Below are 17,396 nucleotides of genomic sequence, written 5' to 3' on the forward strand. Positions count from 1 at the left end.
TCGAAAAGGTGAAGGAAGAAAGAGCGGGGCGAACGAAGAAGTAGAGGGGCTTCCAGTCCTTGATGGAGTCGGACAACCCCTCGAAAAGCTGTCGCCCCGGACGAGCGGCAACCTGAACAAAGCCCGGCGAGTGCGAGCCAACCTTGTTCACGGTAAAGAGATACCGAAATAGGTCCAGATCCGGCTCACACATCCACCAGTGGCAGAGATTTATGAAGCATGTGAGGAGGCGATGAGAATTGGGCACTAGTTGACCCGGAACCAAATTATAGTGGCGAAAGAAGAGGGAGAGAAAGGTACACGGAGGAACTCAGAAACCGAAGGCAACCGAGTGCAAGTGAATACCCACACAACCCTCCAGTGGGTCATGAATGGGCCGGCCCTCTGGGGCAAAAACTAGGGCCGAAGGCCCAAGTAGAAAGCGGGCCATGTCCAGGTCCGCCGCGGTAACGATGGACGGTGGCCCGGACGGTCGGGCGATTGAATCGAACTTGCCTCGCGGCCGTCCGGCACCGTCTGGCAGAGCCGCCACCGTCGTTAGGTGAGCGGGGCTAATAGGAGTAACCGCCCCCGAATAAGAGGGGGTCGGTGGAAGAGAAGACGTCGATGGAAGATCTGCCGGAAGTTCCATGCGACGAGGAGAAGAAGAAGAGGAAGAGGAAGGAGAATAAAAAGACGGGGAAGTCGCCGTCGGGTTATCGATCGAGCGACGACGAGAAGAAGAAGAGTGTGAGGAGAAAGACATTTACCAACCTGAGTGTGTGGACTGAGGAAAATGCAGAAGAGGATCGGAGGTGCTTGACGCTGAGTATGGAGAGTTGAGAGAAAAGTGAGAGGAAGATGAAGAAGATGGCTATTTAAAAGGGGGGAGAATCCCAACGGACGGCCACGTGTTACCCTCTCATTAGAGAAGAGAAGGGTGACAAGAAGTGAAAGGACGCCGTAATTAATGCCTCGGAAGGCGGAAAGACGGTTCAGGCCTAGGGCTAGCCTGCAGGCGGCGCGTCTACCCTAAGCTTGGTCCGGTGACACTGACCCGGCCTGCTAAGCCAGAAGCCCATAGTAGGCCGCGGCCTTTGGGCCCACCGGGTCTAGTTAGAAGCTTCCAGAAAAACCCGAAGGAATTCGGTCCGTCAGTCAACGCAAGCAAGGCTCACGAGAAGATTCCAGTCTCGGAGTCGGACCACCAGATCTGGCGACTCCCCAACAAGAAAGATCCCATTAGGGAGGGAGTGGAAGTCGATCAAAGAAAGTACAAGTATCAAGTAAAACGAAAAGCATACAGTTTATTCGATAAAACATGAAAAGTACAAGGCCGAGGACTCAGCCAGAGGCAAGATACAAGGAAAAAGTAGATCAGGACTTGGCTTCTTTCTCCTCCAACGGGCGAGCTGGAGGAGGACCCTCTAAAAAGTACTGAGGTCGAAAAGGCAGAGGAGACTCGGCTCAGGCTCCGACACCTCGTCCAGATACACAGCCAGCTTCCCATCATCAACCATTTACAGGGGCCTCTCTAGGGCGCTCGGAGACATAGCCATCCCAAAGAGCGAAGGAACCTCCCACACTTCTTCCTCCTCTGGAACTGGGTCGTCCATCACTGGTTCCATTTCCGCGACAGCAGGCTCCTTGCACATCAGGTCCAGCATGTCTGGGGGCACCACAATGGGGTCTGAGGCCGAGTCGCCCACCAGACGACCTCCATTATCTAGCCTCTTTTGCTTCAGCTTCTCCAGTCGAGCATGCTCCTGGTTACGAATGGACCAGCGGCGATCACCGTCTCTGTAGCTCATAGCTCCGTGCTTTCGAAAATGAGATGTATTGTGATTTGCACGAACCATAAAGGGTCCTTATATAGCCCAATGGAAGCGAATACCTAGGCGAGAATCACGGAGGAAATTGTAACTGACATAACTGAGCCGGATTGGACGGAAGGTGCGAATCTCTGTCAGAGATTAGTTCCATCAAATCCGCCCGGGAAGAGCAAGATTCGCACGCCGTGCAGAAAAGATTAGATTCACCCAAGATATGGGGAATCTTGCAGATGTCAGACTGAAAAAAGGCCTGACGATGTGGCCGACTCCTCAACCAGTCGACCGGAGGGATACACGACAAACACGAGATATAAGACAGAACAGAACAATAGCAGTTTATTGAAAAGAAGGGGATACAACGGGTCGGGAGCTTATTACAACGAAGATAATTAAAATGCTCCTAAGTAAGCCCCTCGGAAACATGAAGTCAACACTGGTCAAGGTGATCACTCGCCGGGTGAGGAGGAGTCGCTTCCAAAGAACCTTCCCCCCGATGGCCCAGGGGGAGAGGGGCAGAATGAATCCCAGAAGGGTGGCATGAGCGGCAGATCCACAGGCTCCTCGTCATCAGGATACCTCTCCAAGTAACGAGCATAGTCCCCATCGTCCATCAGACCCGTGACTGGCCCGTCGGGGTCATCCTGGGGAATAGAGAAAGTCATGCGGAAAGTCAATTGTTCGGGGACGGCCACCTCCACAAAGGATCCATCTTGAGAAGTCACCCTGGCGGTTGTTGGAGTCGGCGGACGAAGCAAGGGCAGCACGACCTCTCGCTGAGGCGGGGTCGGCGGCTGAGAAACTGAGGAGGTAGCACCAGCAGGAGATCTCCGAGGAGTCGGACGAGAAGCTTTTTTCTTGCTTTCCCTCTCAGGTCGAGTCCGCTTCGAAGGAAGGGGACGTCGAGGAGAGCCGAAATCGATCCGCTTCCCTTTCAGAGGTGAGCGACCCATGGTGGACCAGTGGATAAGACGAGGAGAATAAGAGACCATTTATAGGAGCCGCACGGAGCTAGGAGAATCGAAACGGTTCCGATGAATCCGAAAAGATGGCAGAGAATCCGTGCGTCATAAGGGATATTCAATGCATGGATTCGGAGATTGAGAAAGACGATCGGTTACTACTTTTCCAAATCCGGATTAGCGGACCGGATGTGGAAAAGTGAGGGACTAGTTGATGGGGTGAGAACCCCGGCCCAAGAAGGATTGGCCCAAGAAGGGAATCCAAGATAAGGAACGTGGGCTAGCAGTGAAGAAGCTCAGTGGGAACTTGGGCCGAGTCCAGGACTCGGCCCAGGCTCAAGTCCACGAAGGGACGGCTCAGAGCCGTTAGGCGAGCGTCGAGAAGCCTCATTTAAGAAGACCCGGCCCCGGAGCCGTTGGAGGCATTCAAGGCAGGACTCGGTCAGACCGTTACGGATCCAAGGAGCCGTTGATCAATCCGGTAATGGCGCCCAATGGCTCGACGATTGTAATTAGCCTTGAAGTCAGTCATTAATGGCCTTCAAGTCGGTAGGAGGGGAGCCTGCTATATAAAGGCTCCTCCACCCTTGTCATCCAGACAAGTTCATCCGGAGAGAAGAGAGAGACACACTGAAAGCTATTACGAGTACTGCCATTTCTCTGCAATTTTGTGTGAAAGGTGAATCCAACAACTAAGGTTGTGTTGGACCTCCCTGGGCCTGAAAACCCAAAAACCAACAACCCTCTTCTTTATTTTTAAGGAAAAAAATAGTCTTTTAATTCCAAAAAGAAACAACTAGTATTATCTTGCTTGAAAAATACCTACTTTCTGACCATGTTTTCATTTGGTTGGAAAATTTTGGCAATCAATTTATAATTAAAAAATTGAAAATTAATTTTTTTATAAATAGTGTTTGGATCATAAGAAAATATTTTTTTAGGAGAATTTTTTTCTCAAATTTGAGGAAAAATAAATGTTTGGGTGATAAAAAAAAATTATTCTAATGAAAAATAAACTACACTAATTTATGGAAATGATGGTTTGGTTGGATCAAATGGTTAGCCCTACGCCAAAAGTTATAGCTAGTAAAAGATGCACATCTTAATTTCTTTATGTTGGAATTTGTAGCTTAAATGACATTTAAGTGGTTATTTTGTAGTACAAATATATGTGAGGTCCACTTTTGATTTAGATTGGGTCAAAGTGGATTCACACTCTTCGTAGTGAGATAAAAAAATTGATATATAGTACGCTCAAAACGGATAATGGATGAATGAGAAATTGATTTTTAAAGTAGACTCATTTGAGTTGTGAAATGAAGGTGGGAAGGCTTTGTAAAAGCAGTTGTCCCACATTAGTTTGGGAAGTGAGTTTACACCACTATATATACAAGAGCTTTTTATAAAGATGTTGAATTGTATAGTATAGAGGTTCTCTCTTACTCGTAAGGGGTGCAAATCAAATCTCAAAAATGAGTTCGAAATTTGAAAAGGCGCTTGCCTCATTTTACCTGTCCACGCGAATATGGTCTGAACTGAAAAAACTTCCAAAAGGTTCTCATTCCCATTATTTTTCACGCGGGGAAATCCCATATGACTCAATATATCTTACAAGTTGATGTGAGCCAAATTGCGCATATTTTTATTATTGATTTATTTATATTTGTTAAGCTTAGGTTTATGATTTTGGTGATTTAATTGCATAATTCTTTATTTTAATATTTAATTATGGTTCACACTTGTTTTGAATATTTTACTGTGTTTGTTAATGTTTTTGAACCATTGTATGTCAAAGGTTATGAGCAAGGGAAGTCTTAGGACAAATTTGGAGTCAAAAATGGATCGAAGAAAACATATACGCGTCAAATTTTTCAGAACGTGTTCGGAAGTTGAGCAAATAGGCTCGACGCGTCGAGAAAGTCGAAGTCGCGGCGGCAGTTTCCCCACGAAAGCAAAAGGCGCTGACTTCATGGGTAATTTACAATCAAATTAAGTGCTGCACACAATTTCAAATAATAAGGCGCTGATTTCAAGGAAAAAAAAAGAAAACAAATATCAAAGATTATAGAAGTTGTTAATTAAACGCTAATTTCCGTAATTAAATAGGAAATTCTTATTTTGCCCCAGCTTTGTATCTACTATAAAATTTTATATTCCTCAACCTTAATATTCATTCAGAGATTTTTGGAGACAAACAGGGAGAAATTAAGAGCCACAGGTTATCTTGGGATGCAAGAAGAAGGCTAGGGAGATTTGGGAGATTCGTCTGGTTCATTCTTGTACTCTTTAGATAATTTGTATAACTTTTATTATTATTGGCTATGTATAATTTAGTCATGCTTGGCTAAATTCCTTAGAGATTCTTGGGTAAAAGTGTTTATGAACCTATGTGCCTGAGCTCTTAGATTTTTTAACATATTATTATTTGGGTTTAATACTTGTGTTGCAATTGTGACTTTATTGTTTGATGCTTGTAATTACTGGCCATAGTTACTTGTTTCGTTTGCCATATTCATGTTTGAACGGGAGTTAGGCATAAATTAGGGCATACACAATTGCACATAATTGTTGCACCTTGGGAAAGGGTAGTTTATTAGGGAGATTTAATTCTTGATTATTTCCAGTTCGGGAGATGGTAGTAGTTAAGGATGTATGATGCTTGTTCTCGTTTTATTGGGTGGTTATCGCACGGGAGTGGATATTCACCAGTGTTAGAGACTACATGAGTATCTCTAACCGCTTTGCATCCTCACACTCGTATGAACCCAGATTTAATATTGCATTAGGTTAGGCACTAGGGGATTAAACACATGAATCCCAGGAATCTCAGTTTCTCTCTAATGTTTCCATTACCCTGAATCATTACTTAATTTTATTTATTTTATGCAACCATTCCAAGTCAATCATAGGATTAGCTTCATAGAATAATTTAGTAGCTAGTGTTTAATACACCCACTTCCCTGTGAACCGATAACACGATACTCCGGGTATTATTTGTTTGCAAATTTACTAGGCTTCACAAGTCGCACTATATATCAATTCACGATGCATCTTCATTAAAGTTGTAGGTCATGTTAATGTCATGATTTAATGTTATTTAGTTCTTCATCTTCTATAAAAGCTTGGTGTTGGACTGAATTATTAAGCTGCTTTTTTTGAGAACTTCAAAACACTTAAATTTGCTTTTCTCTCTTGCTCTCTCAAAATGTTTTCATACGAAAAGTTCTACCAACACTTCCGTAAAAAGATGGAGTGCTCGACCTTTGTTCTAGTTCGCCGGACTTTATGTTTGAGTGCTCAAACACTACAGTCGTAATCCATTTTATCTTGGGAGACTGACGATACAACGCTCTCAGCACACCCTCAGGAGTAGCAAATCGGTTTTAAGTGTGTGTTACACACGACTTGGATTTCTGCTTCTCTTTTCTTGTTTGTTGGGATTATATTAAAAATTATAAAACCATTTTTTTCGTTATATATATATATATATATATATATATATATATATATATATATATATATATATATATATATATATATATATATATATATATATATATATATATATATATATATATATATATAGTGAACGGTTCCCGTGCGGTTGTGCGGTTGATTAATGTGCGTGAGATTTGTACTCAATGTGCGTGAGTGTTGTGCTTAATGTGCCTGAGATTTGTACTTAATCTGCGTGAATGTGTAAAATGCAGCAGAAAATATTGATGTCAGCTTCTTCCCCATCCCCAGTAGCCATTGCCCCCTCCCTGATGATGATGCGGAGGCGAGCTATGGTGGTTAAGAATTATGGGAATAATACAACAGAAATCCACACTTAGCTGGTGTGCAAATTTTGTTGTGCGTGCGTCATCTATATAAACATTCAATTGCACTGAAGGTAGCTGATAATCCAGAATCAATGGCCAAATTGAAGGAAGAAGTAACAAGAAGCTTGGGCGTTAATGTGCGTGAGTTTTCTGTTCTGCTTCCTTCTGAGCTCGTAATTCTGAACTACTCACGCACATTAAGCACAAATCTCACGCATATTAAGCACAATACTCAGGCACATTAAGTACAAAACTCACGCATATTAACATTACGCACATTAAGTACAAATTGCAGGCACATTAAGCACAACACTCACGCACATTAATCCACCGCACAACCGCACGGGAAGTCGCAAATGCACCTGATCACAAGTATAAACCTCACGCACATTTTATATATATATATATATATATATATATATATATATATATATATATATATATATATATATATATATATATATATATATATATATATATATATATATATATAGGCTTTAGCTTGACAGAAGAAATCAATCGCGGTATGGGCCAGCTGCAAGCATCACAATTAGTTAGACATGCCAAAGAAGTGCTGAAAAACAATAGAAAGGTGAAACGAAGTTTACCCAGAGTATATCTTCGGTCACACGTTCACCAATCTGGTCTGCCGACTAATCCAGTGTGTTCTCCCTGGTCGAGACCATCTTGCTGATCCTTTCCAGCAGAGCGGTCATTTGCCCCCCCCCCCCCCCCTACTCAGAAGGGTGTCGATCACCGGGGTCGGGCACGGGAGACTCGCCCACCTATGACGCTTAAGAAGAGTGACCTCTTCGACATCCGACTCTATTGCATTCTCATTTCCCCTCTTGTTGTGGGCTTGGGTGATCTGGAAATCTAAGCCCGAGCTCACGGGCTGCACGATGTGGAGGGGTAGGGTGGTCAAGATGGCGGGCTCAACGAGAGCGGCTGCGGCGGAACTTGTCCTTTTACCCCTAGGGCAAATTTAGCCCGAGGCTGTCAGGGTGCGGCCGAGGTGGTGGCGAATCCTTTATCAAGGCACATACCTGCAAACAAGAAAAGAGGAGTTTGTAGAGGTCGGTAAACACGATCGGATGATGAACTTAAAACCTTTTGAAAAGATTTTTTTTTCGCTTTTGCGACTGTCAAAATTATAAACTTTTGGTGCTCGGGCCAGGTGTTGGTGGCGGGACCGCGACGGTGGTGCCTATAGGCTCGGGGTTGTACTTCTCCAATTCTCCTCAAGGTCATACCTCGGGGCCTAGAGCTAAGCCTACATGTACTCGTTGCATGACAGGAATATATGGTAGTTGTAGAATTCTGAAGAAATATTTGCAGCAGCGTTAGCCAATGCTCGGGTCTTGGGTGGGAAGGTATGCTTAGTGAAGTGCTTTGACCATACCTGAGGCACGGGCAGCTTCCAGATGTATTTGATCAAAAGAATTCGATCTTTCCCGCCCTTGTTGTTGTCCAGGAGATGGGTGATGCTGCAATGGTACCCCCGAGATTGTACCATCTGAAACTCTCCCCCATGTTTGGGCGGGAGAGACCAAATAGAAAAAAGGAAGTTGAAGACCTCGATAGTACACAGGAGACCGTGTTGAGCATAGATCTGCGGGAAGCAAGCCAAGATTCAGTAGTCGTTCGAGCTTATTTGGCCGGGAAGGACCTCATAGTATCGAAGGAAGGGAGAGAATGAGAACATCAATGGGGCCTTGATGGAGTCGAGATGAATCCCAAGCCAGTACCCTTTGGTACGCTTGATGATATTACTTGAAGAGCGACAGGTATCAAAACGAACCCGGCCGGTCAGAAGACAAAAAAACCTCTTTGACCTCGGCCCAAGTAAGTAAGTAAGAATGTTATCACAAAGACTCATTATTAAGAAAGATTTGCTTACCACTCGGGATGGTGGGAGCACGAGTTGAGGAAGAACCGACCGGAATGGTCGTAGAGGGATAACCGACCAGAAGGGTCGAGATAATGCGGGAAAGAGAAAAATGAGAGAGAGAAGGATAGAGAGCAGAAAGTACAGCTCGAGGTGATTTCTCACGCCTGGAGGGCCCGACTTCCTCGTCTGTAGGGGGCGGCGCGACGGGTCGTTGGCCAACTTCAGCGTCGGCAGCTAGGGATGACTCTGCTAAATCCCCTGGGAATGCGTCGATTTCCCGAATGGTTGAGTCGTCGTCGGTGGAGACCGTGAAAGAACCGACCTCGACCTCATCGTCATAGTCTCGGCCCGAGACGTTTTGGCTGTCGGAATCCGACATGTCTTGTCTTTAAATATTAAGGGAAGATGTTTTAGTGTGAAAGTCCAAATAAGGATACATGCAAAGTGCGTTTGAATCAAAAAAACTTTAATTAAAATTTTAAGGGAGAAGCTCGGAAAAGTGCTTAATGGTTGACCTCGCGGTATATCGGGAAGTTTGGGAGAACGAGAAATTTGCAAGTACAGCAGCTCAGGAAGCTCCAATCTCATATTAGCGGAAGAAAGCGTGAAATGGAACCCATCAGAACGCCCTATTTACAAAGGGTGGTTGGGGGGAAAAACGTTTCAAATTTCAAAACTGGGCACGAATCCCAAACGCACGGTAATGGCCGACACGTGTCTTTCGGACCCTGTGAACGGGGTGGTCAGCGCTCTGACCGTGCACCTACGTCGCACCCGATCCGTGCAAAGTTGCGGCCTCCGTTCGAGTTGTCGCACAAACCCTTCCTCTCGGACCATCGTCAGGCTCCGGGCTAAGGGGCTACTTGATGGGGATTATTCCCCGTTAATCGTGCGCATATGATCGTCGATGCTGGACCCTCTCTGCAAGTTGGGCCTGATCCGACCCGCACCGACCCTGTACCCTATGCTCCCGACCTCCTCGGTCACCGAGCTCTGTTAAGGACCCCTTGTACCTGTCACATTTACATTATTTGCACCCCGACCTAGTCAAGTCAGGACCGACCTGTCGATTTTGTCCCAGTAGCAGTACCCAAGGCGTTCAGGAATATCAAAGCACGTGGCCAAGCCCCCTTGGGCCCCAACCTGAACTCGTGCATGTGTTCCACGTGCCATGCATACCGCGGGACCCGAATCTATTCCCCCTTCTTCCCTACAAATACCGTATTTATTGCTGAGTGGGGAACTTTTTTGGACTATTTCTACACGTACGCTAGCTTTTAGCTCGTTAACCTCTAACCCACTGCCAAGTATTCCGAGTTCCAGCACTTAAACCAACAAGCGGACTAGGCAAAGGATCCAAACTCTGAACCAACCCTAGAAACCGTATTCGTAGTTGACACCGCTCGTATATATACTACATGAGTTTCAAAACTTATCATCATTTCTTCCATTCTTTTGAACAATTTTTTTTTTATAACTCAAGTTTCCTGACTTTATCATATTATATCATATATAGATCATATAAACATGTCCAAACTCAGTATTAAACAGTACACTTTTGCGCAAAAAGAATTCAACCCAAACCTTCAATATTCGTAGTAGAAATCGAACTCCACCTTGTTATTGAAAAACAAGTAGTGTGATTTCTTATCCACTAGACTAATGCCGTGAGGTAACATTTTAATTCTTCTTGATCTCTTCAATACACTCTCTTTCATTCTGATTTAGTTAATTAAGCTTGAATCAAATTATTTATTATTTTTTTTGTAATATTTAATTTAAGAGGTTTGTATGTTAGGTTGGAGCATGCATGCAACTTTTGATGATCCTCCAATTCCATTTTTAAAAATTGGGAGGAGTATAAGTTTGGCACCTCTATACCGAAGAGGTACTTAGGTAGTTAACTGTCCCCATTTGTCAAGTTTGGGAGGAAGACAAGTTTGGCAGCTCTAGGCCGAAGGGGTAGTTATGTGTTCTTTCATTCTTAGGTGATTTTTGTTTAGGACGTGTTGTCGCATATGGCTCATATGTAAGAGAGATTGGATAAATGTTGGAGTCAATCATTATGGTCCACACAAGTTCTGTGGACCATATTTTATCTACTATAAAGTAATGTAAATTCAGTACAAAGATAATGTATATTGTATACAAGGGATATACATTATTTTTGTTCTGAGTGTACATTATATTGTATAATGTACATTCAGTACAAAAATAATGTGCATTTAGTATATTAAAAATGTACTTTTTGTTATGGTCCACATAATATTGTGTGGACCATGGTCCATACAATAATTTACCTGTTGGCAAGTGTAGCAAAGTGAACAGCACAAGAATAATGTTTTAAATGTCTCGTAGTACGTTTATGGTTATTATATATAAATACTATGACAGTAACATTGAAAAATATAGTTTATCATCATAATTAATAAATGAACTATTTTGCTCATCTTCCTTGAAATACTGCCTACTAAACCGGTTCAATATTGCCTACTAAACTAGTGAACCCTAAGTAAAATGAAACAGCAGCAGTTAGTAACCTTTAATTTAGAGCATCAGTATATAAGATAACGGGACTGCAAGCTTTCTCATAAATCAAATAAATCGCTAGTATTACAAAAGGGAAATGGAGATACAGAACAAGAAGCCCAGAAACAAACAAATAAACCTGCCAACCAAAGTGAGCTAAATATAGTAGCTCTTTCTTATAGATTGCTAACATGTGCATATTTATGTTTTTTTTCACTTGAGGTTTATCATTGTCAAGTGTCATTTATCATACAGTTTAAAGAGGATAATGATGACCCACTTTGTAGCAATTCAATCACTAGAGGATTAATTGTAGTTTTTTCCTTATTTCCAACATAACCTAGACTTAACCAAGGTAATCATGGATGATTTGACCTCCTAAATGCTGGTGAGGTTCATGTTGCACTCCCTCAGCGGCGCTCTGCCTCAGCCCCAGCGTGAGCGATACAGATCCAAGGCCCCCGATTTCGAGGTTGTTTTGATGATGGTAAGGCATGAAACCCATGAGCGGTCCATCCATACCAGCAGCTGCTGCTGCAGGAATGTGACAGTTGATCCTCGATTGTTTTTCTTGAGCAGTGCTCCAGCTAGCGGGGTGTGATCTTTCGCCAATCCCCGTGCAGCATTCTGCTTGCAGGCCCGGGGTCGGGGGTATTCCTCTCATGCTCAGCCGGTTTGAGTATTGGCTTTCGTTTTGGAAGGCGAAACCGTTCAAGTGTTGGGTCGTTGCGCCTTCTGTTGCACTTGTGACTTGGGGTTTTCCAACATTTGACATCGCTTTAGTCTCGAGCATGTGTATTTCTTCAACCATGGGCTTCCAAACTCGAACTCGGGCATTGATGAACCAGTTTGAAACCTAAATCAACCACATAGCTAGCACTATAATCGCTACAATCCTCAATACATAAAATAATCGACAATGCTGTTTACATCCTACCTGGTTACGAGTTAAGCCAGTCTGGGTGGCCAACATATGCTTGTCAGCATCCGTTGGATACCTGTTAGGTATAAAATCGAGATTTCAAAGAAAACAGAAATGAGATGGACACAAATTAAAAGCTCAAAAGAGAGAACGAATTGAAAGCGATACTCACGGATGAAGAAAATGGTCAAAGAGCCAAGCTCTAAGAACAGCAACAGCACGCTCGGGTAAGCCTCTCTGTGGCCTCCAAACTTGCGGTTGGGGATCCAAAAAACCCATCCCGCTACCTATAGCTCTCTGCTTTTCTAGCGGATGGTCAGCCAATTTCAGACTCGAGCTAACTCTATCCCCTTTACTTCTCCCGGCATGAGATAACAGTTGTTGACCCAAAGTTTTCCGAATGTTCCTCAGCTGATCTGAGATGGCGCTTTTAATGGAATAAAAGCTCCTGGAGATAGTCTTGAGAGCCAGCAATATGTACGGGGTAGCGGCACTCAGTCCAGCCACCGATTCGAAGGACGAAACTACCATGTGCATTTGTTGATGATACTGGCTGTACCTTCTGCAAACCTTTCGAAAACATCGCACAAGAAGCTAGGAATTCAGATTCAATTCTGGCAACGCATATATGAATTACAGTCGAAAATTCTCTTAACTTTTCATCTTAAACCGCTAAGTCAGACCACTAGACAAATTAAACCACAACTGTTTAAGCAAAAATCAAATATTTCTTAAAGATAATAACTAAAAAACATATCATTTCACCTGTGTTAGGTATTATGTCACTTTTACATGAGTAGGTGGAGGAGATGTCGTCACTATGTTGGCCATTAAGGAATGGTTTATTTCACAGGCCATCTCCAAATCACTTAGTGTGCTACTTTAATAAAGCAACTTATTAACAGTGTTTAGCATTTTTCATAATGATCATTTGGATTGATTGATCCTAATCCTTTAATCTTTAATTCGTTCAAACAATACTTTGTGTACGGAGCCCATAGCAATTAAAAGTTAATCAATCAATCATACTCCCGTGGCCGTGGGTTCTAAAGGTGTCTAACTTTGCTACCGCAACAAATACAAATTAAAGTTCGATTCAGTCTTTCTAATCAACCATTCCTAAAGGGGAAAGGCTAAAGTAATATAGCACTCATTCATTGTAGGAGTATGAAAAGCCTACTAAGAATTACGGAGTACTATACACTTAAAAACTTTTTGCATGAATAACTAGATTCTAAAACTGCAATTAATCTTACGGGGTTTTTGTAAAAGTTGATTTGGCTGAAAGGATTTTCTACAAACTTTACGTATTCAGGTATTATAGGGCCTTGGGTTACATTTTCAACAGAAAACATTACCACTTAGTTCAGATATATGGTTACAGAGTGTATTTAAATCCAAAGCCACAGACAGATACACAAGAATAGCATCCCGAGTGCATTGTATTACATCAGACACAAAAATGTAAGACTGTGCACAAAGCTAGGCGGGAAACATCCGATCCAAAGTAGACATCAACTTGATTATAATTAGAAAAAATAGATGAATTAACAACAGCCCAAAATCATGTCTACAAGACTATGCAATTTCAGATTCTAGGATGACAATAACACAAATGGGTATGTAGATTTCAAGATGATATATTCAATCAGACTGTAATTTCCTACCAAGGCACATGCACTTAATTGAACACATAGTTTAGGAATAACTTGGGTTATCTAATTAAACAAGCCAAGCTATGGGAGTCAAATTAAAGAATTACCTCTTCCTGCATGTATAACAACTTGACTCTCGTTTGCTGATATTCGGATCTCAGATAGGATTCATTGGAGCTGCTGCATACACCACTGCCGTTTGATCCAAAGAGCGTAGAAGATAATCCGCTGTTGTCACCCTCGATGCCATCATTTGAAAGACAGATTTCATCCAAAACTCTCTTGGTGAGCGCAGATACTGTTAGGGCACTATGGCCAGAAAAACTGCATACTTCATCCAGCAGCTGCTGTGCGGGTTTTAGGAATCTCGAACTTTTCAGAATGGTTGCATAACCTGTGAAAGGACCGAACGGCACCACATTTAGATGAGATAAAGTCGAATTCCTGACGACTGTGTCTTGACAAGCACCAGCATTCTCCAACATTTTACTCAATTGTTTCGAGGAGGAATACAAGTAGTCAGACCTCAATGGGCGCAACCCGGGCATGGCATCAAAGCCACAATTCAAGTCCCCGGAAACATTATGCTGGCTGCCAACTGCCCCGAAATGGGGTTTGGATGGCGCAGCAAGTGAGGAAAGCGAGAGCGATAGAGCCTGAGTAGTGCTCGAGATGTCGTTTCGTTGCCATCCCTCAACTGCCCTATTTACCATCTCGGAATCACTGTTAACACATAACACACTAGACTGATCAGCATAAGTCGGAAGAAGATGAAGCTCGCTCCGAGAATCCAACCACGAACCACGCCCACTTTCCCTCGGGTTTGCCAACGATGATACAGAGGTCATTTTAGTCTCAATGCAGCTCCCCAAAGTCACTTCTGGACAGTATGCACTAAACTGCAAATCCTCAAACTGTCCTGGAATTACACTCGTCGTCGTGTTACTCAAATTCGATTGTGCTTCATTATACTTGAAATACCCCGGCTTCACACTATGAGTTCCAGAAACAGGAACACAATTATTCGGGATCAAACCCCGGGACGATGAGCTTCCTCCCACAGCCATAGGGCTAACACTCGAATAATTCGCCCCAACATTATTATTCCAATCACAGCAAATCTGCTGCTGTGATCCAACGCTCTTCCAATTCTGTGCCTCACCACTCACATTAACAAAATGGTTGAAGCTATTACTAAACTGGCCATTATCTCCACCACCAGCCTTATCGCCCGGTGGAGAAGATGGGGGTTCTTGATTCACAGTAACAGCATCGTTCTTGTGCGCTACTAAAGACTGTGAATCTGACCCGAAATTTAGCATTTCTGAGGACAATACTGACTGTTCATATGAAATGTTCCCATACCGACAACTAGGAAGCTGAGCAAGATCCATGTTTGGTCCCTGGTTTTGCAAGGACCAGTGCTCACAATTCCCAGAATAGTCTCCCAGGTACTGCGAAGAAGACGACGATGGAATGTTCTGAACCCTCAACTTATCCCGCCTGCTTTGTTGTACAACATGCAAATCAGGCCTGTGGGTTCTCGTCTCCATTAAACGTAGAACCTATATATCAGTCCCCCTTAGTGACCAAAATTCATCCCTACATCAAACCCAAACCGTTAAGAAACCTGAGCAAAAACCATGAGGCACATAAAGATGGGAGCTTTAAGGAAAAACCAAAAAAAAAAAAAAAAAAAAAAAAAAAAAAAAAACAACAACAAATTGGTCATTACTAACAAGAAACCTTAAACATCTTAAATGACAGAATTTTCAAAAAAATTTAACTTTTTTTTTTTTTTGGTTATGGAAACCCAGAGTCTGTGATGTGTAAGCTGGAAATGTGGGGAGCAAATAGAAACTGGAAAGAGACAAGAATTTGGGTAAGAAATTCCATTGTTGTTGAGTTTCTCTCCTTCCAATGGCGTTTTGTTAGTTTCGTGCAACCTTAGCTTAGCTTAGACTTCTAGGCCAAGCAAACTTCATCTCTTTCACAGACTTTACTACAAACAACACACAAATCCAGTAAAAGCATTCACTGCTTGTCAGCTTAGCACAGAAACTTTAGCCAAGAATACAAGCAAAAGGCCTTCACAACAAAACCCAAACCGCAAATGAAGAAAAAACAAAAATTAAGAAAAGAGAGAATCATCACCACTCCCACCTCAACTGATCACACTGCAAAACCCTAATTTCCCTTCTCAGTTTCTGTCATTTCCAGTCCCCAACAAACCCCAAACCTTGAACCCTTCAACGTCTTCTTGAGCTAGAAAAGGCAAGCAAGCAAAAGAAAAAAGAAAAAAAGCAGAATTTTTACACCTTTTTTTCACTGCTCAACACCCAGAAGGTAGAGACCAAAAGAAAAAGGACAGAAAACCCACCCAGCAAAGAGAGTGTGGGAAGTAATAAAATAAGAGGTTTGGAGAACCGAATTTGATTACCTTTAATGTTAAAGTTAGCTTGGTGATAGTTTTAGGGAATAAAAGCTAGGGAGATCTTGGGTTGGAGAATAAGAACCCGGATTAGAGCAAAGCTAGAATTTATGCAGTTTGTCCGGGAAGATTCCGATGAGTTTTCCGGTGACAATGGAGTGGGGCAGGAGATATATGCTCTATGCAAGACTGAGCTAGCTGGAAGAGCATTGAGTGGAATAGTACAATCATTGTCAAAGGCTATAATAAGTGCCCCTTATATTTTGTAGTAAAACCAGCTATAATATTTTTTTTAAAATAAGTTTCTACAAATATTATATCCAAATTTAATGTTGGTAATCATTTTTAATATCCATAATAAAAGAAATAGAGCAACAAATAACTACAAAAACTGCAATGAAGTCACTCACATACAATCTACGGTTAAAATTGACCTCACTCTCGATCTCTTGCGCCCGGGGTTATTAAACACATGGAAACCTACCATCGTTATTTAGTGTAACACTGTAACCTGATCTGACGTAATTTTGATTTTTAATTTTGACAGTCACCCTTTGTTTGTTGTTTAATTTACGTTACATATTTGTTTTTATTTATTGTATAAAGCATGTATATGTGTCTCATGTTATGCAATTTTATATCTTAAGCGTATGAATTTTGTACCTGAAATAAAATAAATATAACATGCACTTTTATGTCTTGTGCTATGCGTTTTTGTGTCTTGTGTTATGCATTTTTATGTATTATGTTATGTAATTTTATACTTTAAAAATATTGATTCTGTACATGAACTAAAGTAAATATAAAACATGTGCATGTGTTTTGTGTTATGTATTTCTGTGCCTCATGTTATGCAATTTTGTACTTAAGTGTATGGATTTTGTATCTGGAATAGATTAATAGTTGTGTGACACACAACATATTGTGTGTTTTTACGAATGTATGTCTTGTATTATGAAATTATGTGTCTATATGACATATATTATCTACATAAATCAAATTTGATAATAAGTAAATATATAATATGTGTATGTGTCGTGTGTTGTGAGTTTTTATGTCTCGTGTTATGAAATTTTGTACTTTAAGAATATTGATTATGTACCTAGAATAAATTAAAAATTGTGTTGAAACGTGATAAACAATAAACTACAGAATCTGTTAAAACTTAAATATCACAATGATGTTTTGATCCAAGTCTACAATACTATGCAGACGCGGTCTACCATATAAATTGCCGCAAACCTAGGGGTATATCCTCAACTCTCAAAGCCATCTTGTTTGTGCGAAAATTGATTTACCTATAAATATGTCTCCCATACAAGTATTCTTCAATGTATCACCCTAAAAATATAAAAATTAGGGTCTCCTTATGGA

At 41.9% G+C, this 17,396-nt stretch overlaps 1 protein-coding gene across 2 annotated transcripts; it reads right to left on the minus strand.

Moving 5' to 3' along the window:
- Window positions 1–11,048: 11,048 nt before the first annotated feature.
- Window positions 11,049–16,220, minus strand: LOC109173615. Of its 2 annotated transcripts, none has more exons than XM_019322854.1 (5): window positions 16,032–16,220; window positions 13,699–15,193; window positions 12,109–12,506; window positions 11,952–12,012; window positions 11,049–11,870 (listed from the first exon to the last, which is right to left on the minus strand). In XM_019322854.1, the coding sequence occupies exons 2-5, from the start codon at window positions 15,142–15,144 to the stop codon at window positions 11,361–11,363; spliced, it is 2,415 nt and encodes an 804-aa protein (XP_019178399.1). In that variant the 5' UTR covers window positions 15,145–15,193; window positions 16,032–16,220; the 3' UTR covers window positions 11,049–11,360. The 2 variants fall into 2 exon arrangements, with proteins under 2 accessions (XP_019178399.1, XP_019178407.1); XM_019322862.1 differs by lacking the exon at window positions 16,032–16,220 and adding an exon at window positions 15,910–15,967.
- Between the last annotated feature and the right edge of the window lie 1,176 nt (window positions 16,221–17,396).

Source organism: Ipomoea nil, unplaced genomic scaffold, assembly GCF_001879475.1.
Source record: "Ipomoea nil cultivar Tokyo-kokei standard unplaced genomic scaffold, Asagao_1.1 scaffold0146, whole genome shotgun sequence".
Taxonomy (NCBI): Eukaryota; Viridiplantae; Streptophyta; class Magnoliopsida; order Solanales; family Convolvulaceae; genus Ipomoea; species Ipomoea nil.

Coding starts and splice junctions, on each gene's coding strand:
- LOC109173615 (XM_019322854.1), bottom strand. CDS start 15,144: ATGGAGACGAGAACCCACAGGCCTGATTTGCATGTTGTACAACAAAGC. Junction 12,507..13,698: donor TGTTATACATGCAGGAAGAG/GTAATTCTTTAA, acceptor TGTTTTCGAAAG/GTTTGCAGAAGGTACAGCCA. Junction 11,871..11,951: donor CTGGCTTAACTCGTAACCAG/GTAGGATGTAAA, acceptor TGGTTGATTTAG/GTTTCAAACTGGTTCATCAA.